The sequence below is a fragment of the Piliocolobus tephrosceles genome, chromosome 20 (genome assembly GCF_002776525.5).
Source record: "Piliocolobus tephrosceles isolate RC106 chromosome 20, ASM277652v3, whole genome shotgun sequence".
Classification (NCBI taxonomy): domain Eukaryota; kingdom Metazoa; phylum Chordata; class Mammalia; order Primates; family Cercopithecidae; genus Piliocolobus; species Piliocolobus tephrosceles.
The window spans coordinates 40,889,226-40,908,482 of record NC_045453.1 but is presented as its reverse complement, the minus strand read 5'-3'; the positions used below and the strand labels follow the sequence as shown (position 1 = coordinate 40,908,482).

General features: G+C 41.5%; 1 protein-coding gene across 10 annotated transcripts in view; it reads left to right on the top strand.

Moving 5' to 3' along the window:
* The window catches only part of KIZ (kizuna centrosomal protein), a 131,661-nt gene that overhangs the window by 96,379 nt on the left and 16,025 nt on the right, over positions 1 to 19,257 (top strand). For 6 of the 10 annotated variants that reach the window (XM_023191872.3, XM_023191864.3, XM_023191866.2 and 3 more), the window contains 3 exons: positions 1,209 to 1,374; positions 2,270 to 2,335; positions 16,639 to 16,743. In XM_023191872.3, the coding sequence (XP_023047640.1) occupies positions 1,209 to 1,374; positions 2,270 to 2,335; positions 16,639 to 16,743 (337 nt within the window). Of the gene's footprint in view, positions 1 to 1,208; positions 1,375 to 2,269; positions 2,336 to 16,638; positions 16,744 to 18,459; positions 18,615 to 19,257 lie in introns of all 10 variants that reach the window. The other 4 variants (XR_003306889.1, XR_003306890.1, XM_026448131.1 and 1 more) reach the window with 2 other exon arrangements.

Here is a 19,257-nt window from a genome sequence, read left to right as displayed (position 1 = left end):
TTTCCCTGTCAGAGTGTCTTCACCTTCTTCCATGTTAATCACAAGGAAGGTTATTTTTTCCACCTTGTTCACTGGATAGTTACGTTGTTACCACTTCACTCTTGGCTAATGATGACCTATGAACATTTGTCCACTTCTGCTCTTCATATTAATTTTAAACTCCCATGGGCATTTCCCACAAGTGGGTTGGACATTACCCAGTATTTACTGTCATTGTCAGCTACCTGTGGGTCACCATCACCACCCAGGTTTCCTCTCCAGCTACCTAAGGAAATTGCCACCTATCAATAGGAAATGAGAGAAACATACAGTCTGGCAGCGGGATAATGTGACCAGTGGTTACCTACTAAAAGTTTAACTCTTGTTACCAGCATATTTGTATTTCTTAGGGGAAAGTACTGACCTGAAAATCAGGAGACATGGCTACTAACCCAGGCCCTGTGAATTGCCCCTTTTTCTCCACCTCTAAGGTTGGCTCTGATAAAAACCTGTGTCTTCCTCCTTGCTCAGGACACATGAGGTATTATAAGTAAGACAATGCCTTTGAAAAAAGATAGGCAGTGTGGTGGGTGAGTTTCCCCAGATCCCCAGACAACTTACAGGCAAAGTGCAGACCATCTTAGTACTTGATTGAAGATTAGGATTTAGAATAAGGGCAGTTATCTTTCTGCTCAGTGCATCCTCTTCAGCCACAAATTTTTCTGCAATCTTCCTATTTAGGGGAAGTTCATGGGTCATTTTTAGGAGGACGGGGATATGGCAGGGTCACATCTTTCCAGATCTTTTTCTCAGTTCAAAGTAATTCTGTCTGACATGCCTAGAAAATAGGATTCGTGTAATGAAAGAATAATTTTTTCCTTCAGAAAGGAGGTCTGAGGCTCTCTGCCTTTTGTATATATCGAAGGGAGGATAAACCTGCCCGGATTAACAGAGGTGGTCAGGTTTCATATACATACTTAACAAGCAGTTACATAATATTCAGCCCTCAAAAGTGTATTATTTTGAGGGTAACTTGTAAAGAATTAGATTATAGTAGAAAATAACCAGGTGTTATTTTATCTTGACATTTTAATTTCATTTAAATATAGGAAACAAATCCTAAGTAAAGCTTAACTTAAAATTATATTTGAAGGCTATGTCTTTGAGACCAAGAGGAATGTGGCTACAGTTTGTTTTTATTTCTTTGTGCTTTTTTTGAAACACTGTAGGCAACAGCATTATTGAGAAAAGCCCTTACAGAAGAGTGTGGCCATAGGTCAGCTATTCACAGTAGTGAATCATCTTGCAGCTTGCCGTCTATTCTGAATGACAGTAGTGGAATAAAGGAAGCCAAACCTGCTGTATGGCTCAACAGCGTTCCTACAAGGGAACAAGGTAACTATTGTTAAAGTGTTTGTCCATAGCAAAAAGGCATTCAGGGTCATCATCATCTTTCTCAAGGTATACGTATAGAATATCACTGACTAGTGAATACCTCTGATTTTAATATGCATAATGTATTATTTGTTTTATACCACCTTCCAATAAATACATATGTTCTCCTTTAGTCTAACAGGAATGGGAAATCTAACTGTAAGTCTGTAGTTCTAGTGAATTTATTTCTAATAAAATAAGTATTCAGAAGTTATGAAATCTTAACAAAACTAATTGCTTGGCAGTAGATAATTTTGATCCCACAAAGATGAAGATGATTCCATCAAGTACTGTGAAGTTGTTGATATCACTTAATAGAATTTACTCGTAATTGTAGACATTCCTTTTAATTATAATAGAACCTTACCGGTGTCTAAACAGTTGATTAAGAATCAATGAATTTATGCCCCCCAAATTTAATAACCAATTTTGAGCACCCAGAAACTGTGATTATTTTAGCACTACTGCTAAGACATGCCATTTAACTGCTTTAATGGTTTTCCAAGACAGTTATGAATTCCTCAGGAATTGCTCCATTTGATGTACATGTACAGGATGCGAGACTCGCTTATTTTATGTCCCACCCAAATTTGATAGATGTCAGGCCCAATTGTTTTGCATGAAAGCAACATAGTGGCACCTTAATTTAATTTAATTTTTAAATTTTTATTTATGAGATACCTTAATTTTAGAATAGATTTCCTTTTAGGAACAGTATTATTTCAGACAAGAAATACATTAACCAAAAAAAAAAAAAAAGAAAACATTGAACATAAAAGGAATGGCAATTAAACACCCAAAGGATCTATTCCTTAACTTTGAAATACATTTTTATTATTATGCATTCAATTTTTAGAAGTTTCAAATGGCTGTGGAGACAAAAGCAAGAAAGAAAACATGACTGCAGATATCCCAATCACAGGTAAAGCTATGGTTGCCTAAGAGTTTCAGACACAAGATTTAGCATTATTATATAATCAGAACATTTTGGGTCAGTGGTTTGTGGACCCCACTAAGAGCACATGTATTCAGCTACTGCATGCTGGAGCAGGAGATTAATCCTAAGAGCAGAACGTATATACTTTTGTTAACATAAACTAAGGTGGAAAATCACTGTGTCTATTGAATTCTTCATCACCATGTTACATATTTACACCTGTAACATCCTCCATCATGTACCCTTTCAGCACCTGCGTCTGTGTGAAAAGGTCCATCTCCATGGGGAACACCCAGTCATTACATAGCAAACTATAGATGTTTCTGATTTTACTCTTTCTTTCCTGTGGTAATTGAATATATATATTAAAATAAGCAGATAATAAAAAAAAAAAAAATGCCAGATAGGAAGCTTGTATTTGCCTCAGTTACAAAGCCTGTCTGATCATTTAAAAATTGCACCAATCAGGCTTCATCAAGACCTATTAAGATTTCGGCACATGTGTTAGGCTTGTTTAGGTGGAATCTGAACGATATCATTATTTTTTTTCTTTTTAGAATAGCAACAGCAGCAATTAGTATTCTGTACAGAGTTCTATTTGTCATACATCTGAATTTACTAGTACCTTATTTTGTAAAGTGGTGTACTACTTCATTATAAATTCAAAGGTCTGACTTTAAATATTTATACAAGTAAATACACCATTGCACCAAGGTACTGAGGCATGCATGTGCATATGTGGTAGTTTTGTTGTTGTTTATAAGCAGAAAAGAATGGTCTGCTTTTATGGCAGTGCAATTCCTGGCATGATTAATTTTTTAAACTTATGTTTTTGTGATGAACTCTGGTTTTGAAAAAGGAGTTTATGGTAGAGCAATTATTGTATATATTACGCATTCAGATAATATTTTACTCTAAAATGCAGAGTTTTTTTATTTTAAACATTTTCCCCAATGATATGTTTATTGTGTGTTTAGTCTGCATTTTCTGAAAACTCTGGTATGGCTCCCTGTTATTTTTATTAATAGAAATGTAGATGATCCCAAACTACAGATAACCAAGAAGTCATTGGGATACTTTTCCCTTGCATTTACTTTTGGATACAGAAGTATCTAATGGCCTCTGAATTTATTTCAGTTAAAATTATAAAGGAAGGCCGAGCGCGGTGGCTCACGCCTGTAATCCCAGCACTTTGGGAGGCCGAGGCGGGCGGATCACAAGGTCAGGAGATCGAGACCATCCTGGCTAACATGGTGAAACCCCATCTCTACTAAAAAATACAAAAAACTAGCCAGGCGAGGTGGCAGGCGCCTGTAGTCCCAGCTACTCAGGAGGCTGAGGCAGGAGAATGGCGTAAACCCGGGAGGCGGAGCTTGCAGTGAGCTGAGATCTGGCCACTGCACTCCAGCTTGGGCAACAGAGTGAGACTCCGTCTCAAAAAAAAAAAAAAAAAAAAAGTTATAAAGGATTATTGAGGAGAAACCAAGAAATTACCTTGTTGTTCATTCTTTCTTCTCTTTTCAGTATTCTTTACAATCATCCCTTGCTGGGAGTAGTTGACTCTCCCCAAAGTTAATGCAAATGTATTTTCTTATATACTTTCTTTATAAGAAAATGGATAATTAAGTACCAGGGTTTCAAATCCTCCCTTATGCAGAAAGAAGTGCAGTATGGCTAGAAGCAACCTGGGTTATTTGCCATTAACATTTTAAAAGAAAGGCCGGGTGCAGTGGCTCACACCTGTAATCCCAGCACTTTGGGAAGCCGAGGCGGGCGGATCACAAGGTCAGGAGATCGAGACCATTCTGGCTAACATGGTGAAACTCCATATCTACTAAAAATACAAAAACTTAGCCGGGCATGGTGGTGGGCACCTGTAGTCCCAGCTACTTGGGAGGCTGAGGCAGGAGAGTGGCAGGAACCCAGGAGGCGGAGCTTGCAGTGAGCCGAGATTGCGCCACTGCACTGTAGCCTGGGGGACAGACCAAGACTCTGTCTCAAAAAAAAAAGAAAAAGATTTCAAAAGAAATTGTAATTCCAACAACCTGCCATTGATCCATCAATAGTTGGGAGTTAAAAAAAAAAAAATGCTTTGTGCCTATTTTGTGCCAAAATATTAGACATTAAAAAAAAAACTTTGGAAATTTTTTAAAAACTTAGCAAAGCCATGTACTTTGTTAAGGTGTTACTGTTCTGTCCTTGCCAGTGTACTCTCCCCACCCAGGGACCTCCCATGAAATTCATGTTTGAGGGCCTCACGCACCTTGGCACTACTAATACTGTTGCTTTGTCCATCATTGCAGCTACTTTGATCTCTTAAGTTCTTGACCATAATCCCTTTATTAAATGTTTGTGACTTTGGCATAACTATTTGGAGATTTTACATTTGGTAGAGTAAAGCAAGTATGTAGTTTAATTTAAGATAGAGTCTGCCTGCCTCTTTTTAATAGTTTTGTTGGAGTGTCCTGTTTGTGTGAGTACATGCTGGTTGTGTTTCTATGGGCTGCATTCCTTCTAGAATATTCCAAAGAAAAGAAATATTCCAGAGGCTGTCCCCTGAAGGTTGAGGAAATGTAGCAATTGGACTGGGGCTTTGGAACCAGCCTTCAGTGTCAGCTCTTCTACCTCTTCCTCTGTTTCTCTACCCTCTCTGAGTCTCTGTATTGGGAAAGCAGACATACTGCCCAATAGGATTGTCTTAAAGTTTAAATGAAATCATTTGTGAAAGTTCCAAGCAGATACTGGACACTCAGTTTTATCTGTGATATATAATAACATTCACGTGAACATTCTTAGTGTTCTTGGTCTTCTGTGCTGGCCCCCACAAGCCCCAGCATTTCCAAACCAGCTATGAGGAGCCTCACAAAGCAAACTCAAAGAAGAACAGAAGTAGAGAGAATGGGGATGCAGCATCACAGAAAGTGCCATTGTGAGATGAGCCCCCGGAAGAGTGGACACTTTCAGTCTGTTCTTGTGGACCTGCATACCTTCCTTGAGTTGTGGTAGCCACTTGGGACCAAGACACACACAAGTACACTGCTGCTGCAATGCCTGCAAGACAGTACTTCCCGGTAGTACTGCTACTTTAGTTTCTGCAAGAAATTGCCACTTGAGAACACAATTGAGATTCAAATCCAGAAGGATGGTTACCTTATCAAAAAGGAATCTCAAGAAGAGTTTGATGATACTTTTCCAACTTCCACTTAGTCCCATGAGAAAATCCATAGAGAAGTATCCAAAACAGCTGCTGAAGTGTTCCTGAAGATCTCATTGGTCAAGGCCCAGACGTCTGTGCCTGGGGGGGCCTGTGTGCCCTTAGTGACCCTTACTTGCTCACAGTGGAAGACGTTGCAGGGCACCTGATCACCAGGCGGCAGACCTCCCCTGATATGTGTGCTGCCCCACAAGTATTGATGAGCTAATGCAGCATTTTCCAAAATGTGTTATTTGCAGTGCTCCACCCAGAAAATACATCAATTAAAACATATTTTGTTGCCAAGCCCTGCGTGATCCTTCTCTCTCTCTGCAGTATGCATAATGCATAGAAGCATAGTGAAGACTTGGAGAAGACTTTCAGCAAAGGAATTGTTTAAAAGTGTGATCCTGGAGTTTCAGATAACTTATCATTTATTTGAAAATGGAATTTTTCCTGTTAACAGCCAACAGAATTAATGTTCTGTGGAACATGCTTTGTGAAACATACACACATATATGTGGAACACTTTTGAAAGCAGTGAGTCTAATGGGGGCACCAGTTTCCTCAATACACAAAATTATCTTCAACATTTTTCTGTGGTTTCATTTTGTGGGAAGCTCTCTTGTACGTGAGATTGCTTTATAAGGAAACTTTGGGCTGCTTTAGTGTAACTACACCCAGATGTTATGACTGACAGCTGTTTGTTACAGCTGTTCCTTGAATTGATGAGAAGGTTACAGTAGTAACTCTAGGCGCCCAGGAGTGCTATTCTTCAGTGTGGGATCCTTCTGTGTGTCTTTATTTGCTCTTCAGCCATTTCAGAAGAAGTATAAGAGAAGTATAAGAGAAGACGTGGCTGAGGTGGAATCTGGGAAGTCACAGGAGGTTGGGGGTGGGAAGCTGTGAAGTCATATCTTTATCAGAATGAGGGGGTCCTGGAGATGTTTAGCCTGAGAAGGGCACAGTAGTTCTTTAAATATTTGAGAAGCTGCCATATACCAGGCAGAATATTTATCGAGCTTAATTATAGAGTGTAGCTCAGTAACAAAACAACTTTCTAGCTCTTCATTTCAGCAAAACCAAGTTCAGTATCTTCCAGGTGTGAGTGCTTGAACCATGGCAGGAACCATGACTTTTTTTTTTTTTTTTTGAGACCAGGGTCAGGGTCTTGCTCTGTGGCCCAGGCTGGAGTACATTGTTGTGCTCATAGCTTGTTGCAGCCTCTGTCTCCTGAGCTCAAGTGATCTTCCTTCCTCAGCCTCCCAAGTAGCTGGGACTACAGGCATGCGTCACCATGCCTGGCTAATTTTTGTATTTGTTGTAGAGATGGGGTTTCACCATGTCGCCCAGGCTGGTCTCAAACTCCCGAGCTCAAGCAGTCTGCCCGCTTTGGCCTCCCAAAGTTCTGGGATTGTAGGCATGAGCCACCTTGCCTGGCCCTGTGGCTCTCTAAAAGAGGCATCGTGGAAGGAGTTACTGCCTCTGTGACCCCTGACGTTCCTTCTAATGCCAAGGGACTGTGCTTCTTCCTCTGTGCTAATGTAATCCAGTGTGCCAGCATTCTCATCTCTTCATTTCCCTTTCTCATTTGCTTATCACCCCAAAATGGAGGTCATCTTGGCTGAGGCTCCTCCCTAAAGAGTCTGCTAGCACTTTGAAGGCATCTGCTTTGTTAATCATTATTATGGAGCATGCGAGTTTTCTGTGTTTAGATTTACATATAAAGCCTCCTGGGCACACACCGATCCCCCACCCACAAACACAGAGTCAGTATTCCATAGCCTGTATGATCTGTTGTTGTGAATATATTCTACCCCTTTTATTAGTCTAGTTGTTGTTCACTAAAGAATCCAGGTGGAAATCAAAGATGAATTTTTATATCTATAAATATACGGTTTTCTGTATATAAGTACTATATAATTAGATGTATTAATACAATATATATTATATATTATATATCATATAATTATATATAAAATCCTTAATTATATTAATTAATTAATACTTTTACATGGGCTGAATCCTGGGATACCAGGAACCACAAAAGATGGGATCCCTGCCCTCACTAAGCCTCCCTCATCTCTCACCTTCACAACAGTCTTATAGGGTACTCACCCTACAAGTGGTCAAAGAGAAACTTGAAAGGTGTCCTGCTCAAGGCCATGTTGCTAGTGTGTTAGACCTTGAATTGAACTTAGACTTTGGGATTTGGGCCCTTGAACTCCTTCCGTTTCACTGCCCTGCCTCTTTTATTTATTATTTTATTTTATTTTTTTATTATTTATTTGTTTATTTCTTTTGAGACAGAGTCACACTCTGTCACCCAGGCTGGAGTGCGGTGGCACAATCTTGGCTCGGTGCAACCTCTGCCTCCCAGGTTCAAGCAATTCTCGTGCCACAGCCTCCTGAGTAGCTGGGATTACAGGCACGTTCCACCATGCCCGGCTAAATTTGTATTCTTAATAGAGACGGTTTTGCCCTGTTGGCCAGGCCGGTCTTGAATCCTGGCCTCAAAATATCCACCCACCTTGGCCTCCCAAAGTGCTGGGATTACAGGTGTGAGCTGCCACGCCCGGCCTACCCTGCCTCTTTTATTTTACCAAAAAGACAACTGCATCAGGATGTCCAGATCAATTAAACATCAGTATACATCATAACAGAAGATGGGCTTTGCAAGGCTGCTTCTGAGAGCAATGATAAACAAAGCTTGCCTTTCCTTTCACTTGGGTTAGGCCTGGAGAGGTGGGCAGCATGCAAGGATTTTCAAATGCAGCTCATCCCAAGAGGTAGGCCTTTTATAAAGTGGGGCAAACCTGAGCCCAGCTGGGCTGCTGGGAGGTCGGTTTCCCTGAAATACTTCCTGACCTAATATACAGCTTAGTTTGCCTGAAACACTCAGGCCATGAGCAAAGTGATGCTTATCTAGATTGGGAGAGAAAGTCTGCCTTTTGAACTACTTATATCCCCAAAGTGAAAATTTCCCACATTGACAATTTTGTTTGTATTTACACTAAATTTCCTTTCAGCATTAAGTGAGTTTTAATTTTAGCAGATGATGCAGCTATGCTAAATGTCATAAAAATACAGCACCTAGCACAGAGTGGGCACTTAATTTGTCAAATGAATAAAAATGGGGATATTAAGGAATTTTCTTAAATGCTTGTTGATTCAGGACAGAATACTATCTCTTTCAGTCATTCACTCCACCAGTACTTTTCCCACCCCACGTGCCCATCCTGGCAAAACTAGTCTCCTTAAGCTCCATGTGAAAAGGGCTCTCAGCTTTTATCTCAAGAGGATTAAGCCTCTAAGAATGTCCATTCAGCCTCTCATTCTTTTGACACCAATTCTCTTGGTCAAGCTGTGTTGAAAGTGGTTGCCTGACTGTGCCATTCCTTGTGGATATTCTTTGGCAAGTTGAAATATGCAAGGTAATATTTCCTTGCATATTTCCTAAGACATCCATTTAGAATCTTTCCAGGAGGTCAGCTTAGATTTGGAGGGTGTCACTTGGAGTTCTAGGCAGTGCTTCCCAAAATGTGATGGCTTGAGTTTTACATCAGTTCGGAAAAGGGCTGGAAAGATATAGTGGCTAGGTTGTCACTGGTGACTGGATTTATCCTGGGAAGAAAGACTGCAGTGATGACTTTGGGCTCCCAAAACACAGTGGCATAACACTGCTACTACTGAGGCTTTACCGAGAATGTGCTTCACCTGTCCTGTCCCAGAAGCACTTTCCTGACAAGAATCAGTCGAGACATGTTACCTGTTGTGCCTGGGACAGGAAACCCCCAGCTTGTGCAAAACCAGGGGAACCGCCATATGTTGCTGGATTGTCCATTGAAAGTCCACATGGCCCTGTCTCTGTGCCAGGCATCAGCCTGCTGGGGCTTCACCCATGGAGCCTGCTCCCTGCTACTTGCCATAGCAAAACAGTCCTCATTATATTGCAGAACAGTGCTGTTTATTTAACCTGGTCATTAAAGGATAAAACGTATCTTTCTGATGGGTCTTCTGGACTGGATGCTTCTACGTTCAAGGAGATGAACTCATAAATGCCAGGAGAAATTCTCCCTAGTGGCTCATGGTAGAATCCCATGTAGAGTTTTAGAACATACCCACGCCCCAGCCACACCCTTGTGCAATTATTTCTGAACCTCTGGGAGTGGCACCCAGGCATAAGTACTTTGTAACACATCCAGGTAACTTCTTAGGTTTGAGAACTATGGAGCAGGGGTTTCAGTTCAAAAGAACCCTGATAAGTCCTGTTGTGAAGCACCCTCATTTTACACAGAAGACTCTGAAAGACGAAATTGGGCTTTAGATATTTTAATAAAATCAGGGGTTGGAGTGTATTATTTTCCTAGGGCTGTTGTAACAAAGCAGCACAAACGTAAAACAACAGAAGTGCACTCTCTCACAGTTCTGAGAGCTAGAAGTCTGAAATCCAGGCATCAGCAGGGCCCTTGCCTCTGAAGGCGCTAGCTGGTGGCTCCTGGCTTGTGGGAGTATAAGCCCCATCTCTGCCTCTGTCTTCACTTGGCCTTCTCTTCTGTGTCTTTGTGTCTGCTCTTAGAAGAACATCAGAAATGGGATTTAGGGCCCACGGTAAATACAGAATGATTTCATCTCGGGAACCTTAACTAGTATGTCTGTAAAGAACCTATTTCCAAATAAGGTCACATTCTGAGGTTCTGGGAGGACATGAGTTTGTCGGGTTGAGGGGAACAACACTATTCAACCAACTACAGGGAATGAGGATGGACTCCTTCATATTTTACATTTTTAGCATCCAGTTCATCTTCTATAGTAATTATTCCTGAACCTATCATAAATAATGGTAAAGATAATATTGCCATTTCTAATTTCTCTCATTAAATAAATCATTGAGTACAAAGGGCTAAAATATACTGTTTTTTAAAAAGCTATTTATATCAATAAAATACAGCTTTCTGATCAGGATTACTCAAGTTGAAAAGTTAAAGGTGTCATGAGGTTGAGAGTTGAAAATTCACCTGTCACGACTGAACAGTGTTAAATAGCAAGCAAAAGTGTTTCAGCTCATTTGGGGAATGTCGGTTAAAGGTCAGTTTCAAGCCTGGAATTTGTTTTCAGGTTTAATTGTTGAGTTGACCCATAGAAATTAGGACTATGACATAAATCTCTTATTTTCTGAAGCAGTGCCAGACAACTCATGTGAATTAGGTGGGTCTCTTCTAATGCATCGGCCCTCTTCTTGAGAGTGCAGAGAGCAACCTTGACAATGGAATTTGCAGGTCCAGGTCTATACAGGTGGAGTGGAGTTTATTGCAGAAAGTCTGGACGTGAAAAGTGATTCTGGTTATGGACCCAAACTTGTGTATCTTCCTGCCTTAAAAAAAAAAAAAAAAAAAAATCCTTTTTTTGTATTTTCAGAATTGCGAAAGCAGCCATATCCTATTTTCTCTCTCTCTCTCTCTCTTTTTTATTTTTTCCAGAGACAGAGTCTTGCTCTCTTACCCAGGCTGGAGTGCAGTGTTGTGATCTCGGCTCACTGCAATCTCCACCTCCCAGGTTCAAGTGATTCTCGTGCCTCAACCTCCTCAGTAGCTGGGATTAGGGGTGCCTGCCACTGTGCCCAGCTAATTTTTATATTTTTGTATTTATAGTAGAGACGGAGTTTCACCATGTTGGTCAGGCTGGTCTTGAACTCCTGACCTCAAGTGATCCACCCATCTCAGCCTCCGAAAGTGCTGGGATTACAGGTGTGAGCCACTGCACCTGGCCCTATTTCCTTATTATTTATATATTTATTTATTTTTGAGATGGAGTTTCATTCTTGTTGCCCAGGCTAGAGTGCGATGGCACGATCTTGGCTCACCGCAACCTCCGCCTCCTGGGTTCAAGCTTTTCTCCTGCCTCAGCCTCCCAAGTAGCGGGGACTACAAACATGTGCCACCATGCAGTGGTGTAGATGGAGTTTCTCCATTTTGGTCAGGCTGGTCTCGAACTCCCGATCTCAAGTGATCCACCTTCCTCAGCCTCCCTAAGTGCTGGGATTACAGGCCTGAGCCACCCCGCCCAGCCCTTATTTTTATTTATGCAGATTACTAGGCAAATGATTTCTGGATTCTCAGTGATAATATTTATCTTTTGAAGTAACTTAAGAAACATATCTCACAATTTTTATTTTATTTTGCAAAAATGACCGAGTTTGCAGTGTCAGCAACACACCTAGTACAATTTGAAAAAACACGTAGGTGTAGAAATATGTGAAAAGTAACAATGCTGAGAAACTCAGTGAATATTTTTCAGATTTCGTTTTGACTTCATATAGAGATAGCAATTATCCTTCCTTACTCAAACATGCCCAGTTCTCTGTCAGTTCAAGGTCGGTTTTTTAGCCGTAGTGATAGTACTGTTTGCATCTCCCTTTGTTATTTTTTTTCCGAGCCCAACTCTTTTTTTCATTAAGGATTTCTGCAAAAGCAATGGGCAGATTCCCTGCCTCCAAGACACCCCTTAGAGACTGGTGAACCATGTGTTTGTCTGGCTCTTGTAATGGGGTGTTAAAAGCACTTGTTCATCAGATATTTTCTTTTTATTTGTAGATTTAGAAGTATTTTAGCAGGTGTACATTTGCATATAAAAGAGGAAAAAAGATAAGAAGTTGAGGCTTTTTCTTTCTCCTCTCCTCAGCATCATCTCTCTCCCATCTCTTTATTCAGCACGTTTTCACTTTCTTTCTGTAGCTGTTTCTTTTTTCCAGACACAAAACGCATATCAAAAAGAAAAAAAAAACAGTCTCAGCGATCCTTCAGCACTTTGCAGAAAGATAGATGATTGGGTTCAGGCAGCTTATGTAACAAAGTAAGGGAAAATACATTTATCTCATGTCATCAGTCAAGAGTTAATAGACAAGGATAGATTTTCACCTTCTGGAGCTGTAGACTGCATGGGATGCCCCCCGTTGCCTTGCCTTACATTTTGAACTACAATATTTTCTACTTTTTAAACTAAGTCTTGACACAGATTTGAATATATAATCAATGCTTGAACAAAGATTCAGAACTGAAAGCTTGAGCATGCATGTGTGTGTGTTTCTGTGTGTATCAGAATATTCCAACTGAAAATGATTGTATTCTTTAGAAATGTTTGTTTAATCTAAACATTTTCACTACTCAATATTTTCTGAGAGTTTAACTTTACTAATGGGAGGAAGTGTTTCCCTGGATTTCTAAGTCAGGCTAGAAAGTGAAACCATTAAAGCAAACACCCAATCCTCAAATTTTCAGACTTACAGTTTACTTGCAGCTGAGAACGAAAATCTTTTTCCCTTGGAAATGTATTGACTTTGTCCCTACCTTGTTTGTAACAGACTAACTTGAACTTCTTGATTCGTTACTTTTGCTCCTTTATTTGTTCATTCATTTAGTAACTATGAATTTGCAGAGCAGCAACAAAGTGGAGCTTTTAACTGCTTGGTTCATCACTGTGTTTCTTCTAAAAAATCCTGGGCCTGAGTTACCACAAACCTCATGTCCATAGCTTTACACTCTTGCTTCATGAAACTAGCGTCCCGGCCAAGTCTTCTGGGCTGTTTCAGGAGGATGTCTGATTTGTTTGAGAACTCCTAAAAAAAAAAATACACTCTTGCCTCCAGAGTCTGAAACCTGGTCTGTTTGATACAGACAGCCCCTTAAAAATCTTCATACAGCTGATGCATCCTCCCTGGATAACCTGTTCCAACAACCCTTTCAATAAGAAAGCTTTTCCTGATATCTAGCTTGTATTATTTGGCTGCAGTTTTTCCCTAAGTGTTCTTGTACCACTTTCAGTGAACACAAAAAGTTGCTCACTACCATCTATTTTCGAGGCTACAAATATGTTCTGTTTTGTCTGTGCAGTGTTTTGTTTTTAAAAAGAAGAAAGAAAAGGCAGAAGTCTGGCAAGACCAGGCCCACCTTCCCACCAGGCAGCAATTGGCTGGAGCCAAGGAGCAGCTGTGCTCTATGGACAAGTCATGTGCCTCCTTGCCTGCTACAGGGCAGGCACTTCCTGCTGTTCCTGCCTGGCCATAGTCAATTCTTGGAGATACTTGCTTGGCCCCAGAGGCATCTGCATCCACAGTGCCCACCCTGTCCAGTCTGTTTGCAATACCTGAACTTTCCTTCCCTTCTCCAGCCTTGTTCTATGCAGACTATGTATCCTTTAACCACTTCTAATTTGTTTTAACCAACCCTTATTAATTTTGTTTTGCCTATGTAGATCATCTCTCAGACTTTCATAAATAGTTTTGGGCAACAATTCTGACTAAATAGGGGGGTGATGCATAGGGAGAGTGACTCCAGCTCTGGTGCATCTGATCCTCAGTTGGGCGGCAACAGTGCTAGGCTCTCTGCCCTCTCCTGCTTTGACATCTGTGGTCCTGCCTCAGTGAGTGTCATTCCTCTAGGTGAATGCACTTCATCTTTGTACCTTTTAAACTTCACTTTGCCTTTAAACCATTGGAGGGAGTGTGCACTGGGATTGGCGGTGAGAGATGTGCCCAGCAGTCCTCAGCCTGATCTTGCCTGTCCTTTATAACTCAGGTCAGGGCAGCTGCATCCCAAATAAAAACTACCCAGGTGGGCTTCGGTGACTCTGCTTGGAGAAAGGCCACAGAGGCTTAAGGATGAAACACCAGTGAGGTGATTGGGAAGTGGTGGGCTCTGGTTGAATGGGGCAGGAGAGTGAGCCATCTCAGGATGGGTGGTTAGCCAAAAGCTCCTGAGCTCTCACTCTTCAGGAAGGAAGGGAGGGGGACCAGATGGAAAGTGTGGAACATAGAAAGGGCTCGTCTTTTCCAGAGTATCAAAATGGTGCCTTGTTGCTAGAAGTGATTTCACTTCACATGGGCAGTTTCCTCCCTTGCTAACCTCAAACCAGTAATACTATCAGCCCTTCTTCTGTTTGGGCAGAATGCTTAATCCCCCCCAAATCTGAAATTACCTCAGGACTACTAGCTTGATACTTCTCACAGAAATCCCCTTCTGACTGCCAGTGACACGTTTTCCTGGTTTCTGAGAAGCAGGAGCACCGTCTCACTGGAGTCAAGTGATTTGCCTTCCGACAATGGAGAAATGAACTTGCAGTACGTAACTTCAGCTTCCAGTGGCCAGGAGGCTTTGTTTATCAAGAAGCTGCTCCTTTTTTTTTTAAGTTCCCATCTTTGCTATCTTTTCCTTGACGAAATAAGTTTAATTGAAGTAGAAATAACATGTGGTCATTAAGATCTGGAGTTGTATCCTGAGAACTGAAAAACTTTTTGGTTGATTTTTATAAAATAAAAACAAAACAGGGCATTTTTACCTCTTCTACACTGATTCCTTACCTTTAGAATTCAGATACTCTGTCTTTGGTTTTATTAATATTGTCCCTCTTTCACAGTTACCTTACAGTGTATTTGAAGTAACGCGGATATTAGGATTAGCCAAAGGGCATCACGACACCATCCCATTGGAGCCATCCTAGGACAGTGTGACCAGCCTCACCAGGAAACACTTTCATCCCAGCCCCCCCGCACCCCCCCCACACACACATTACACAAAACAGCACTTTCCCGTCTGTATGCACTGTTACTGATGTTTTCTTTATTAGATTTTTCAAAATACTAGTTTCAATGACCTGAACTGATTTCACACTCCAGCAATGTTAAAAAAGTGTTGCCTTAGAATTTATTATCTTCAGAGTGAAGAATCCCTGATCTGTACGTATTTTAATTATATAGTATTTAATATTCCAAAGTATAATGTTCATTTTAAGTACTCATTTTTATCTTGACTGGTTTTCAGTAGGGCAAGGTAAGTTGTGTTTCTTTCTTTTTTTTTTTTTTTTTGAGACGGAGTCTCGCTTTGTCGCCCAGGCTGGAGTGCAGTGACCAGATCTCAGCTCACTGCAAGCTCCACCTCCCAGGTTTACGCCATTCTCCTGCCTCAGCCTCCCGAGTAGCTGGGACTACAGGCGCCCGCCAGCTCGCCCGGCTAGTTTTTTTGTATTTTTTAGTAGAGACGGGGTTTCACCGGGTTAGCCAGGATGGTCTCAATCTCCTGACCTCATGATCCGCCCGCCTCGGCCTCCCAAAGTGCTGGGATTACAGGCTTGAGCCACCGCGCCCGGCCAAGTTGTGTTTTTATTCTTCAGTGTGATGATAGTTTTAATCCAGTAATTGGGTCTCATGGTTAAGTCCTTAAATGAAGCCAGCGAAAACAGGAATCCAACCTGTTGCCAGCCCCTGGCATTGACAGTGGGACTCCTTTTGTGTTACGTTGAAGATGTAGACATGGATGCTGTTTTGTTATGTTTGTGCTGAAACTCTGATTCTTCATCCTGTATTTCATCTGGGTGCTCTTGAAACTTAGAGTAATGGGGAAGGTTGTGTCACTCAGGTTCTTTATGTATTTTTGTTTACTGTTTTTCCCAACGGTCTTCCCCAATTTCACTTATAGCAGATGCCATTAGAAGCACTGCATGGCCAAGAGCATCCTATGAACATGAGCATGTACAGGCTGCCACTGATCCCTGTGGACGCCTGGCTTTGCTCTCTGCAAACCCATTCTCGCTCCTTCCCTGTGGCAAGACTTGGTTAGATTTCCTCAGCTGTGGGACTCTGAACTCATCCAGCTGTCACTACCCTTCCTGACCCTCTCCCCATTCCCCCAGCCCTGTCCCAGAGCCCCTGCACTTGAGTGTGAGAGCCCAAGAGCCGGAGCAAAGAGAGTTTCTGAGTGACCTGGCAACCTAGGAAGGCTTGCTTTCTCTTCTGGTTCATTCCTGTAGCTGCCTCTACAAGGCCCAGAGGGAAGTGAAACTGTTTTACTGTGATGGTGAACCTATCCACAGACCCACAGACTAGAATTTGGCTGCCTCAAATAAACTCATACAACTTGTCTTTGAGTCTTGAAACCTGGTTTCAACTAAATTGTTTTTATTTTCAGAATGTCTAAAACGTGACAGTTCAAAAAATAATAATTTGCATGCATTTGAGAAGTGTTCATCTCGTAGGAAGAATTTTAAAAGCTGCTTTCTGGGCAGTAAAAAATGTGGTATTTCTGTGTTTTTCTTTAATCAATAGAAACAGAAGCCTACCAGTTGCTGAAGAAGGCTACCCTTCAGGATAATACAAATCAAACTGAAAACAGGTTTCAAAAGGCAGATGCTTCTGTGTCACACTTGTCAGGTAAGTAAGAGCAGATGGCAGTGTCCAGGGGCCCAAAGTGGCAGGCAGGGCTGTGTTCAGGGAAGGGTGGTTATTCTTTATGAAGGTTTCTGGAGTTTGCTCTGTAACAAGCTGTCACCAGGACAGAATGAGCTAGTACTTTTTTTATCCTTGGCAAACCGACATGTGGAAAAGCCCTTTTGTTGTGTCCTAGACATGTGCTGGCCAGCACGGCAGTGGCCCTCCCAGGCCCTGGATTCTGCCAAGCATGTCATCATAGTGACTTGTCATCAGTGATCCTGGGAAGACACACCCAAATTCCTTCTCATCCCCACGACTGCTAGTGTCTTTGTCATTCAATGGGCAGTGTTGTACTGGGCTGCTTTCCCTCACCAGAATGTTGGGGGATTTTTAGTTATTTTACTGAAAGGATTATAAATCCCAGGAATGCTATATTTTATTTATTTGTTTGTTTGTTTGTTTATTTTTGAGACAGGGTCTTGCTCTGTCTCCCAGGCTGGAGTACAGTGGCATGATGGCTTACTGAAGCCTCAACCTACCAGTCTCAAGCAATCTTCCCACCTCAGCCTCCCAAGTAGCTGAGACTACAGGTGCACACCACCACACTCAGCTAATTTTTGAATTTTTTTGTGAGATAGGGTTTTGCCATGTTGCTCAGGCTGGTCTCAAACTCCTGGACTCAAGCTGTCTGCCTGCCTTGGTATCTCGAAGAGTTGGGATTACAGGTGTGAGCCACCATGCCCAGTCAGGAAAGCTAAATTTTAAGCTTAGTTATAGTTCCTTCAATCTAGGATTTTGTTTTAATTATAATTTTGTTTTTTTATACTTTGTTATTGTATATCTGTTATTTTCAGTAGTTTTCCTTTCATTATACCAGTTTTTAAAGCATAAGTTACCTCAGTTTCCTTTGTGAGAGTAAATGGATTAATACAGAAGGAAATCCACATTAATGGCTTTCTCAGCCACCATGCCATAATTTCACCTAGCAGAATGAACAGTGATTTCTAAATAGCATGTAATTCCCGGTCCATATTCAGATTTCCTGGTTGTCTCAAGGATGTCTTCTTCAGCCAGGCACAGTGGCTCATGCCTGTAATCCCAGCATTTTGGGAGGCCAAGGTGAGAGAGGTGCTTGAGGCCAGCAGTCCCAAGACCAGCCTGGGCAATATAGCAAGACACTGTTTTTACAAAAAATTTTAAAATTAGCCACACGTGTTAGCATGTTCCTACACTACCAGCTACTTAAGAAGCTAATAAGGCAGGAGGATCACTTGAGCCCAGAAGTTTGAGGCTGCAGCAAACTATGATCACACCACTGCACTGGGCAACAGAGCAAGACCCTATCTAAAAAATAAAACAAAAGATATCTTTTTCAGACAGATATTTTCGAGGGACATACTTATGGTCCATCAGACTTAGCTATGTTTGGAGAGCTATTTCCTAGATAATATTAGTGGTTAAAGTCAGTTGCGGCACAAAATTCAGTTATTTTGGTGGTTTTGAGGATTTGGTGAGCCACTGCATGTTAAGTGCCCAGCACAGTGCCTGACAGTGAAAAGCCCCCTAGGAGAGCCAGCCATTGTGGTGGTAGGGGTGATTTGAACATAAGACATTGTAGTTTATTGAGTTATAAAACAGGGCCTCTGTCCTGATGGAGCTTGTCATCACTTGCAAACTCTTAACTGTTTGCTTTCCATGACCTTCTTCACATTTGAGTCATGGAATTTGAATCCAGAGGGATATTAGAAAGAATGTATTCAACACTCCTATTTTACAAATGAGTCCCCAGGAGAGTAACACCTTGCTCAGAGCCTTTCAGCTGGATAAATGACACACATACTTTGGAAAGTGACTCCACACATCTGTTTCTGGTAAGTGTTATTTTCAGTAGTTAATTGGACAAGTGCAAAAGATAAGTAAATTTGGCTGGGCACTGTGGCTCACACCTGTAATCCCAGCACTTTGGGAGGCCAAGGCAGGCGGATCACCTGAGGTCAGGAGTTTAAGACCAGCCTGGCCAATATGGTGAAACCCTGTCTCTACTAAAAATACAAAAATTAGCTAGACATGGTGACAGGCGCTTCAGCTACTCAGGAGGCTGAGGCAGGAGAATGGCTTGAACCCAGGAGGCAGAGGTTGCAGTGAGCTAAGGTCACGCCACTGCACTCCCGCCTGGGTGACAGAGCCAGACCCTGTCTCAAAAAACAAAAAAAAGATGAGTAAATTTGACATATAAGTTGTAATCCCTTGGATGTGTATCTGAAATTATGGATTATGGTACTATTAATAACCTAGTACTTAATGCATTTTTATTAATTTATTCATAAATGAAATGACACTCTAGGTTATATAGTCAGGCACCCCAAATTCATTTCCCTTGCCCCATACTCAAAGTGCTCCTGCCTGTGACTGTCATTGTGGTCAGATCCTTTGGCTGTGTGTTGTCTTTTACCCTTACTCTCATTCTGATCCTAAGGACTTATCTGAGTCCCAAAGAAAAACAGAAAGTGGACT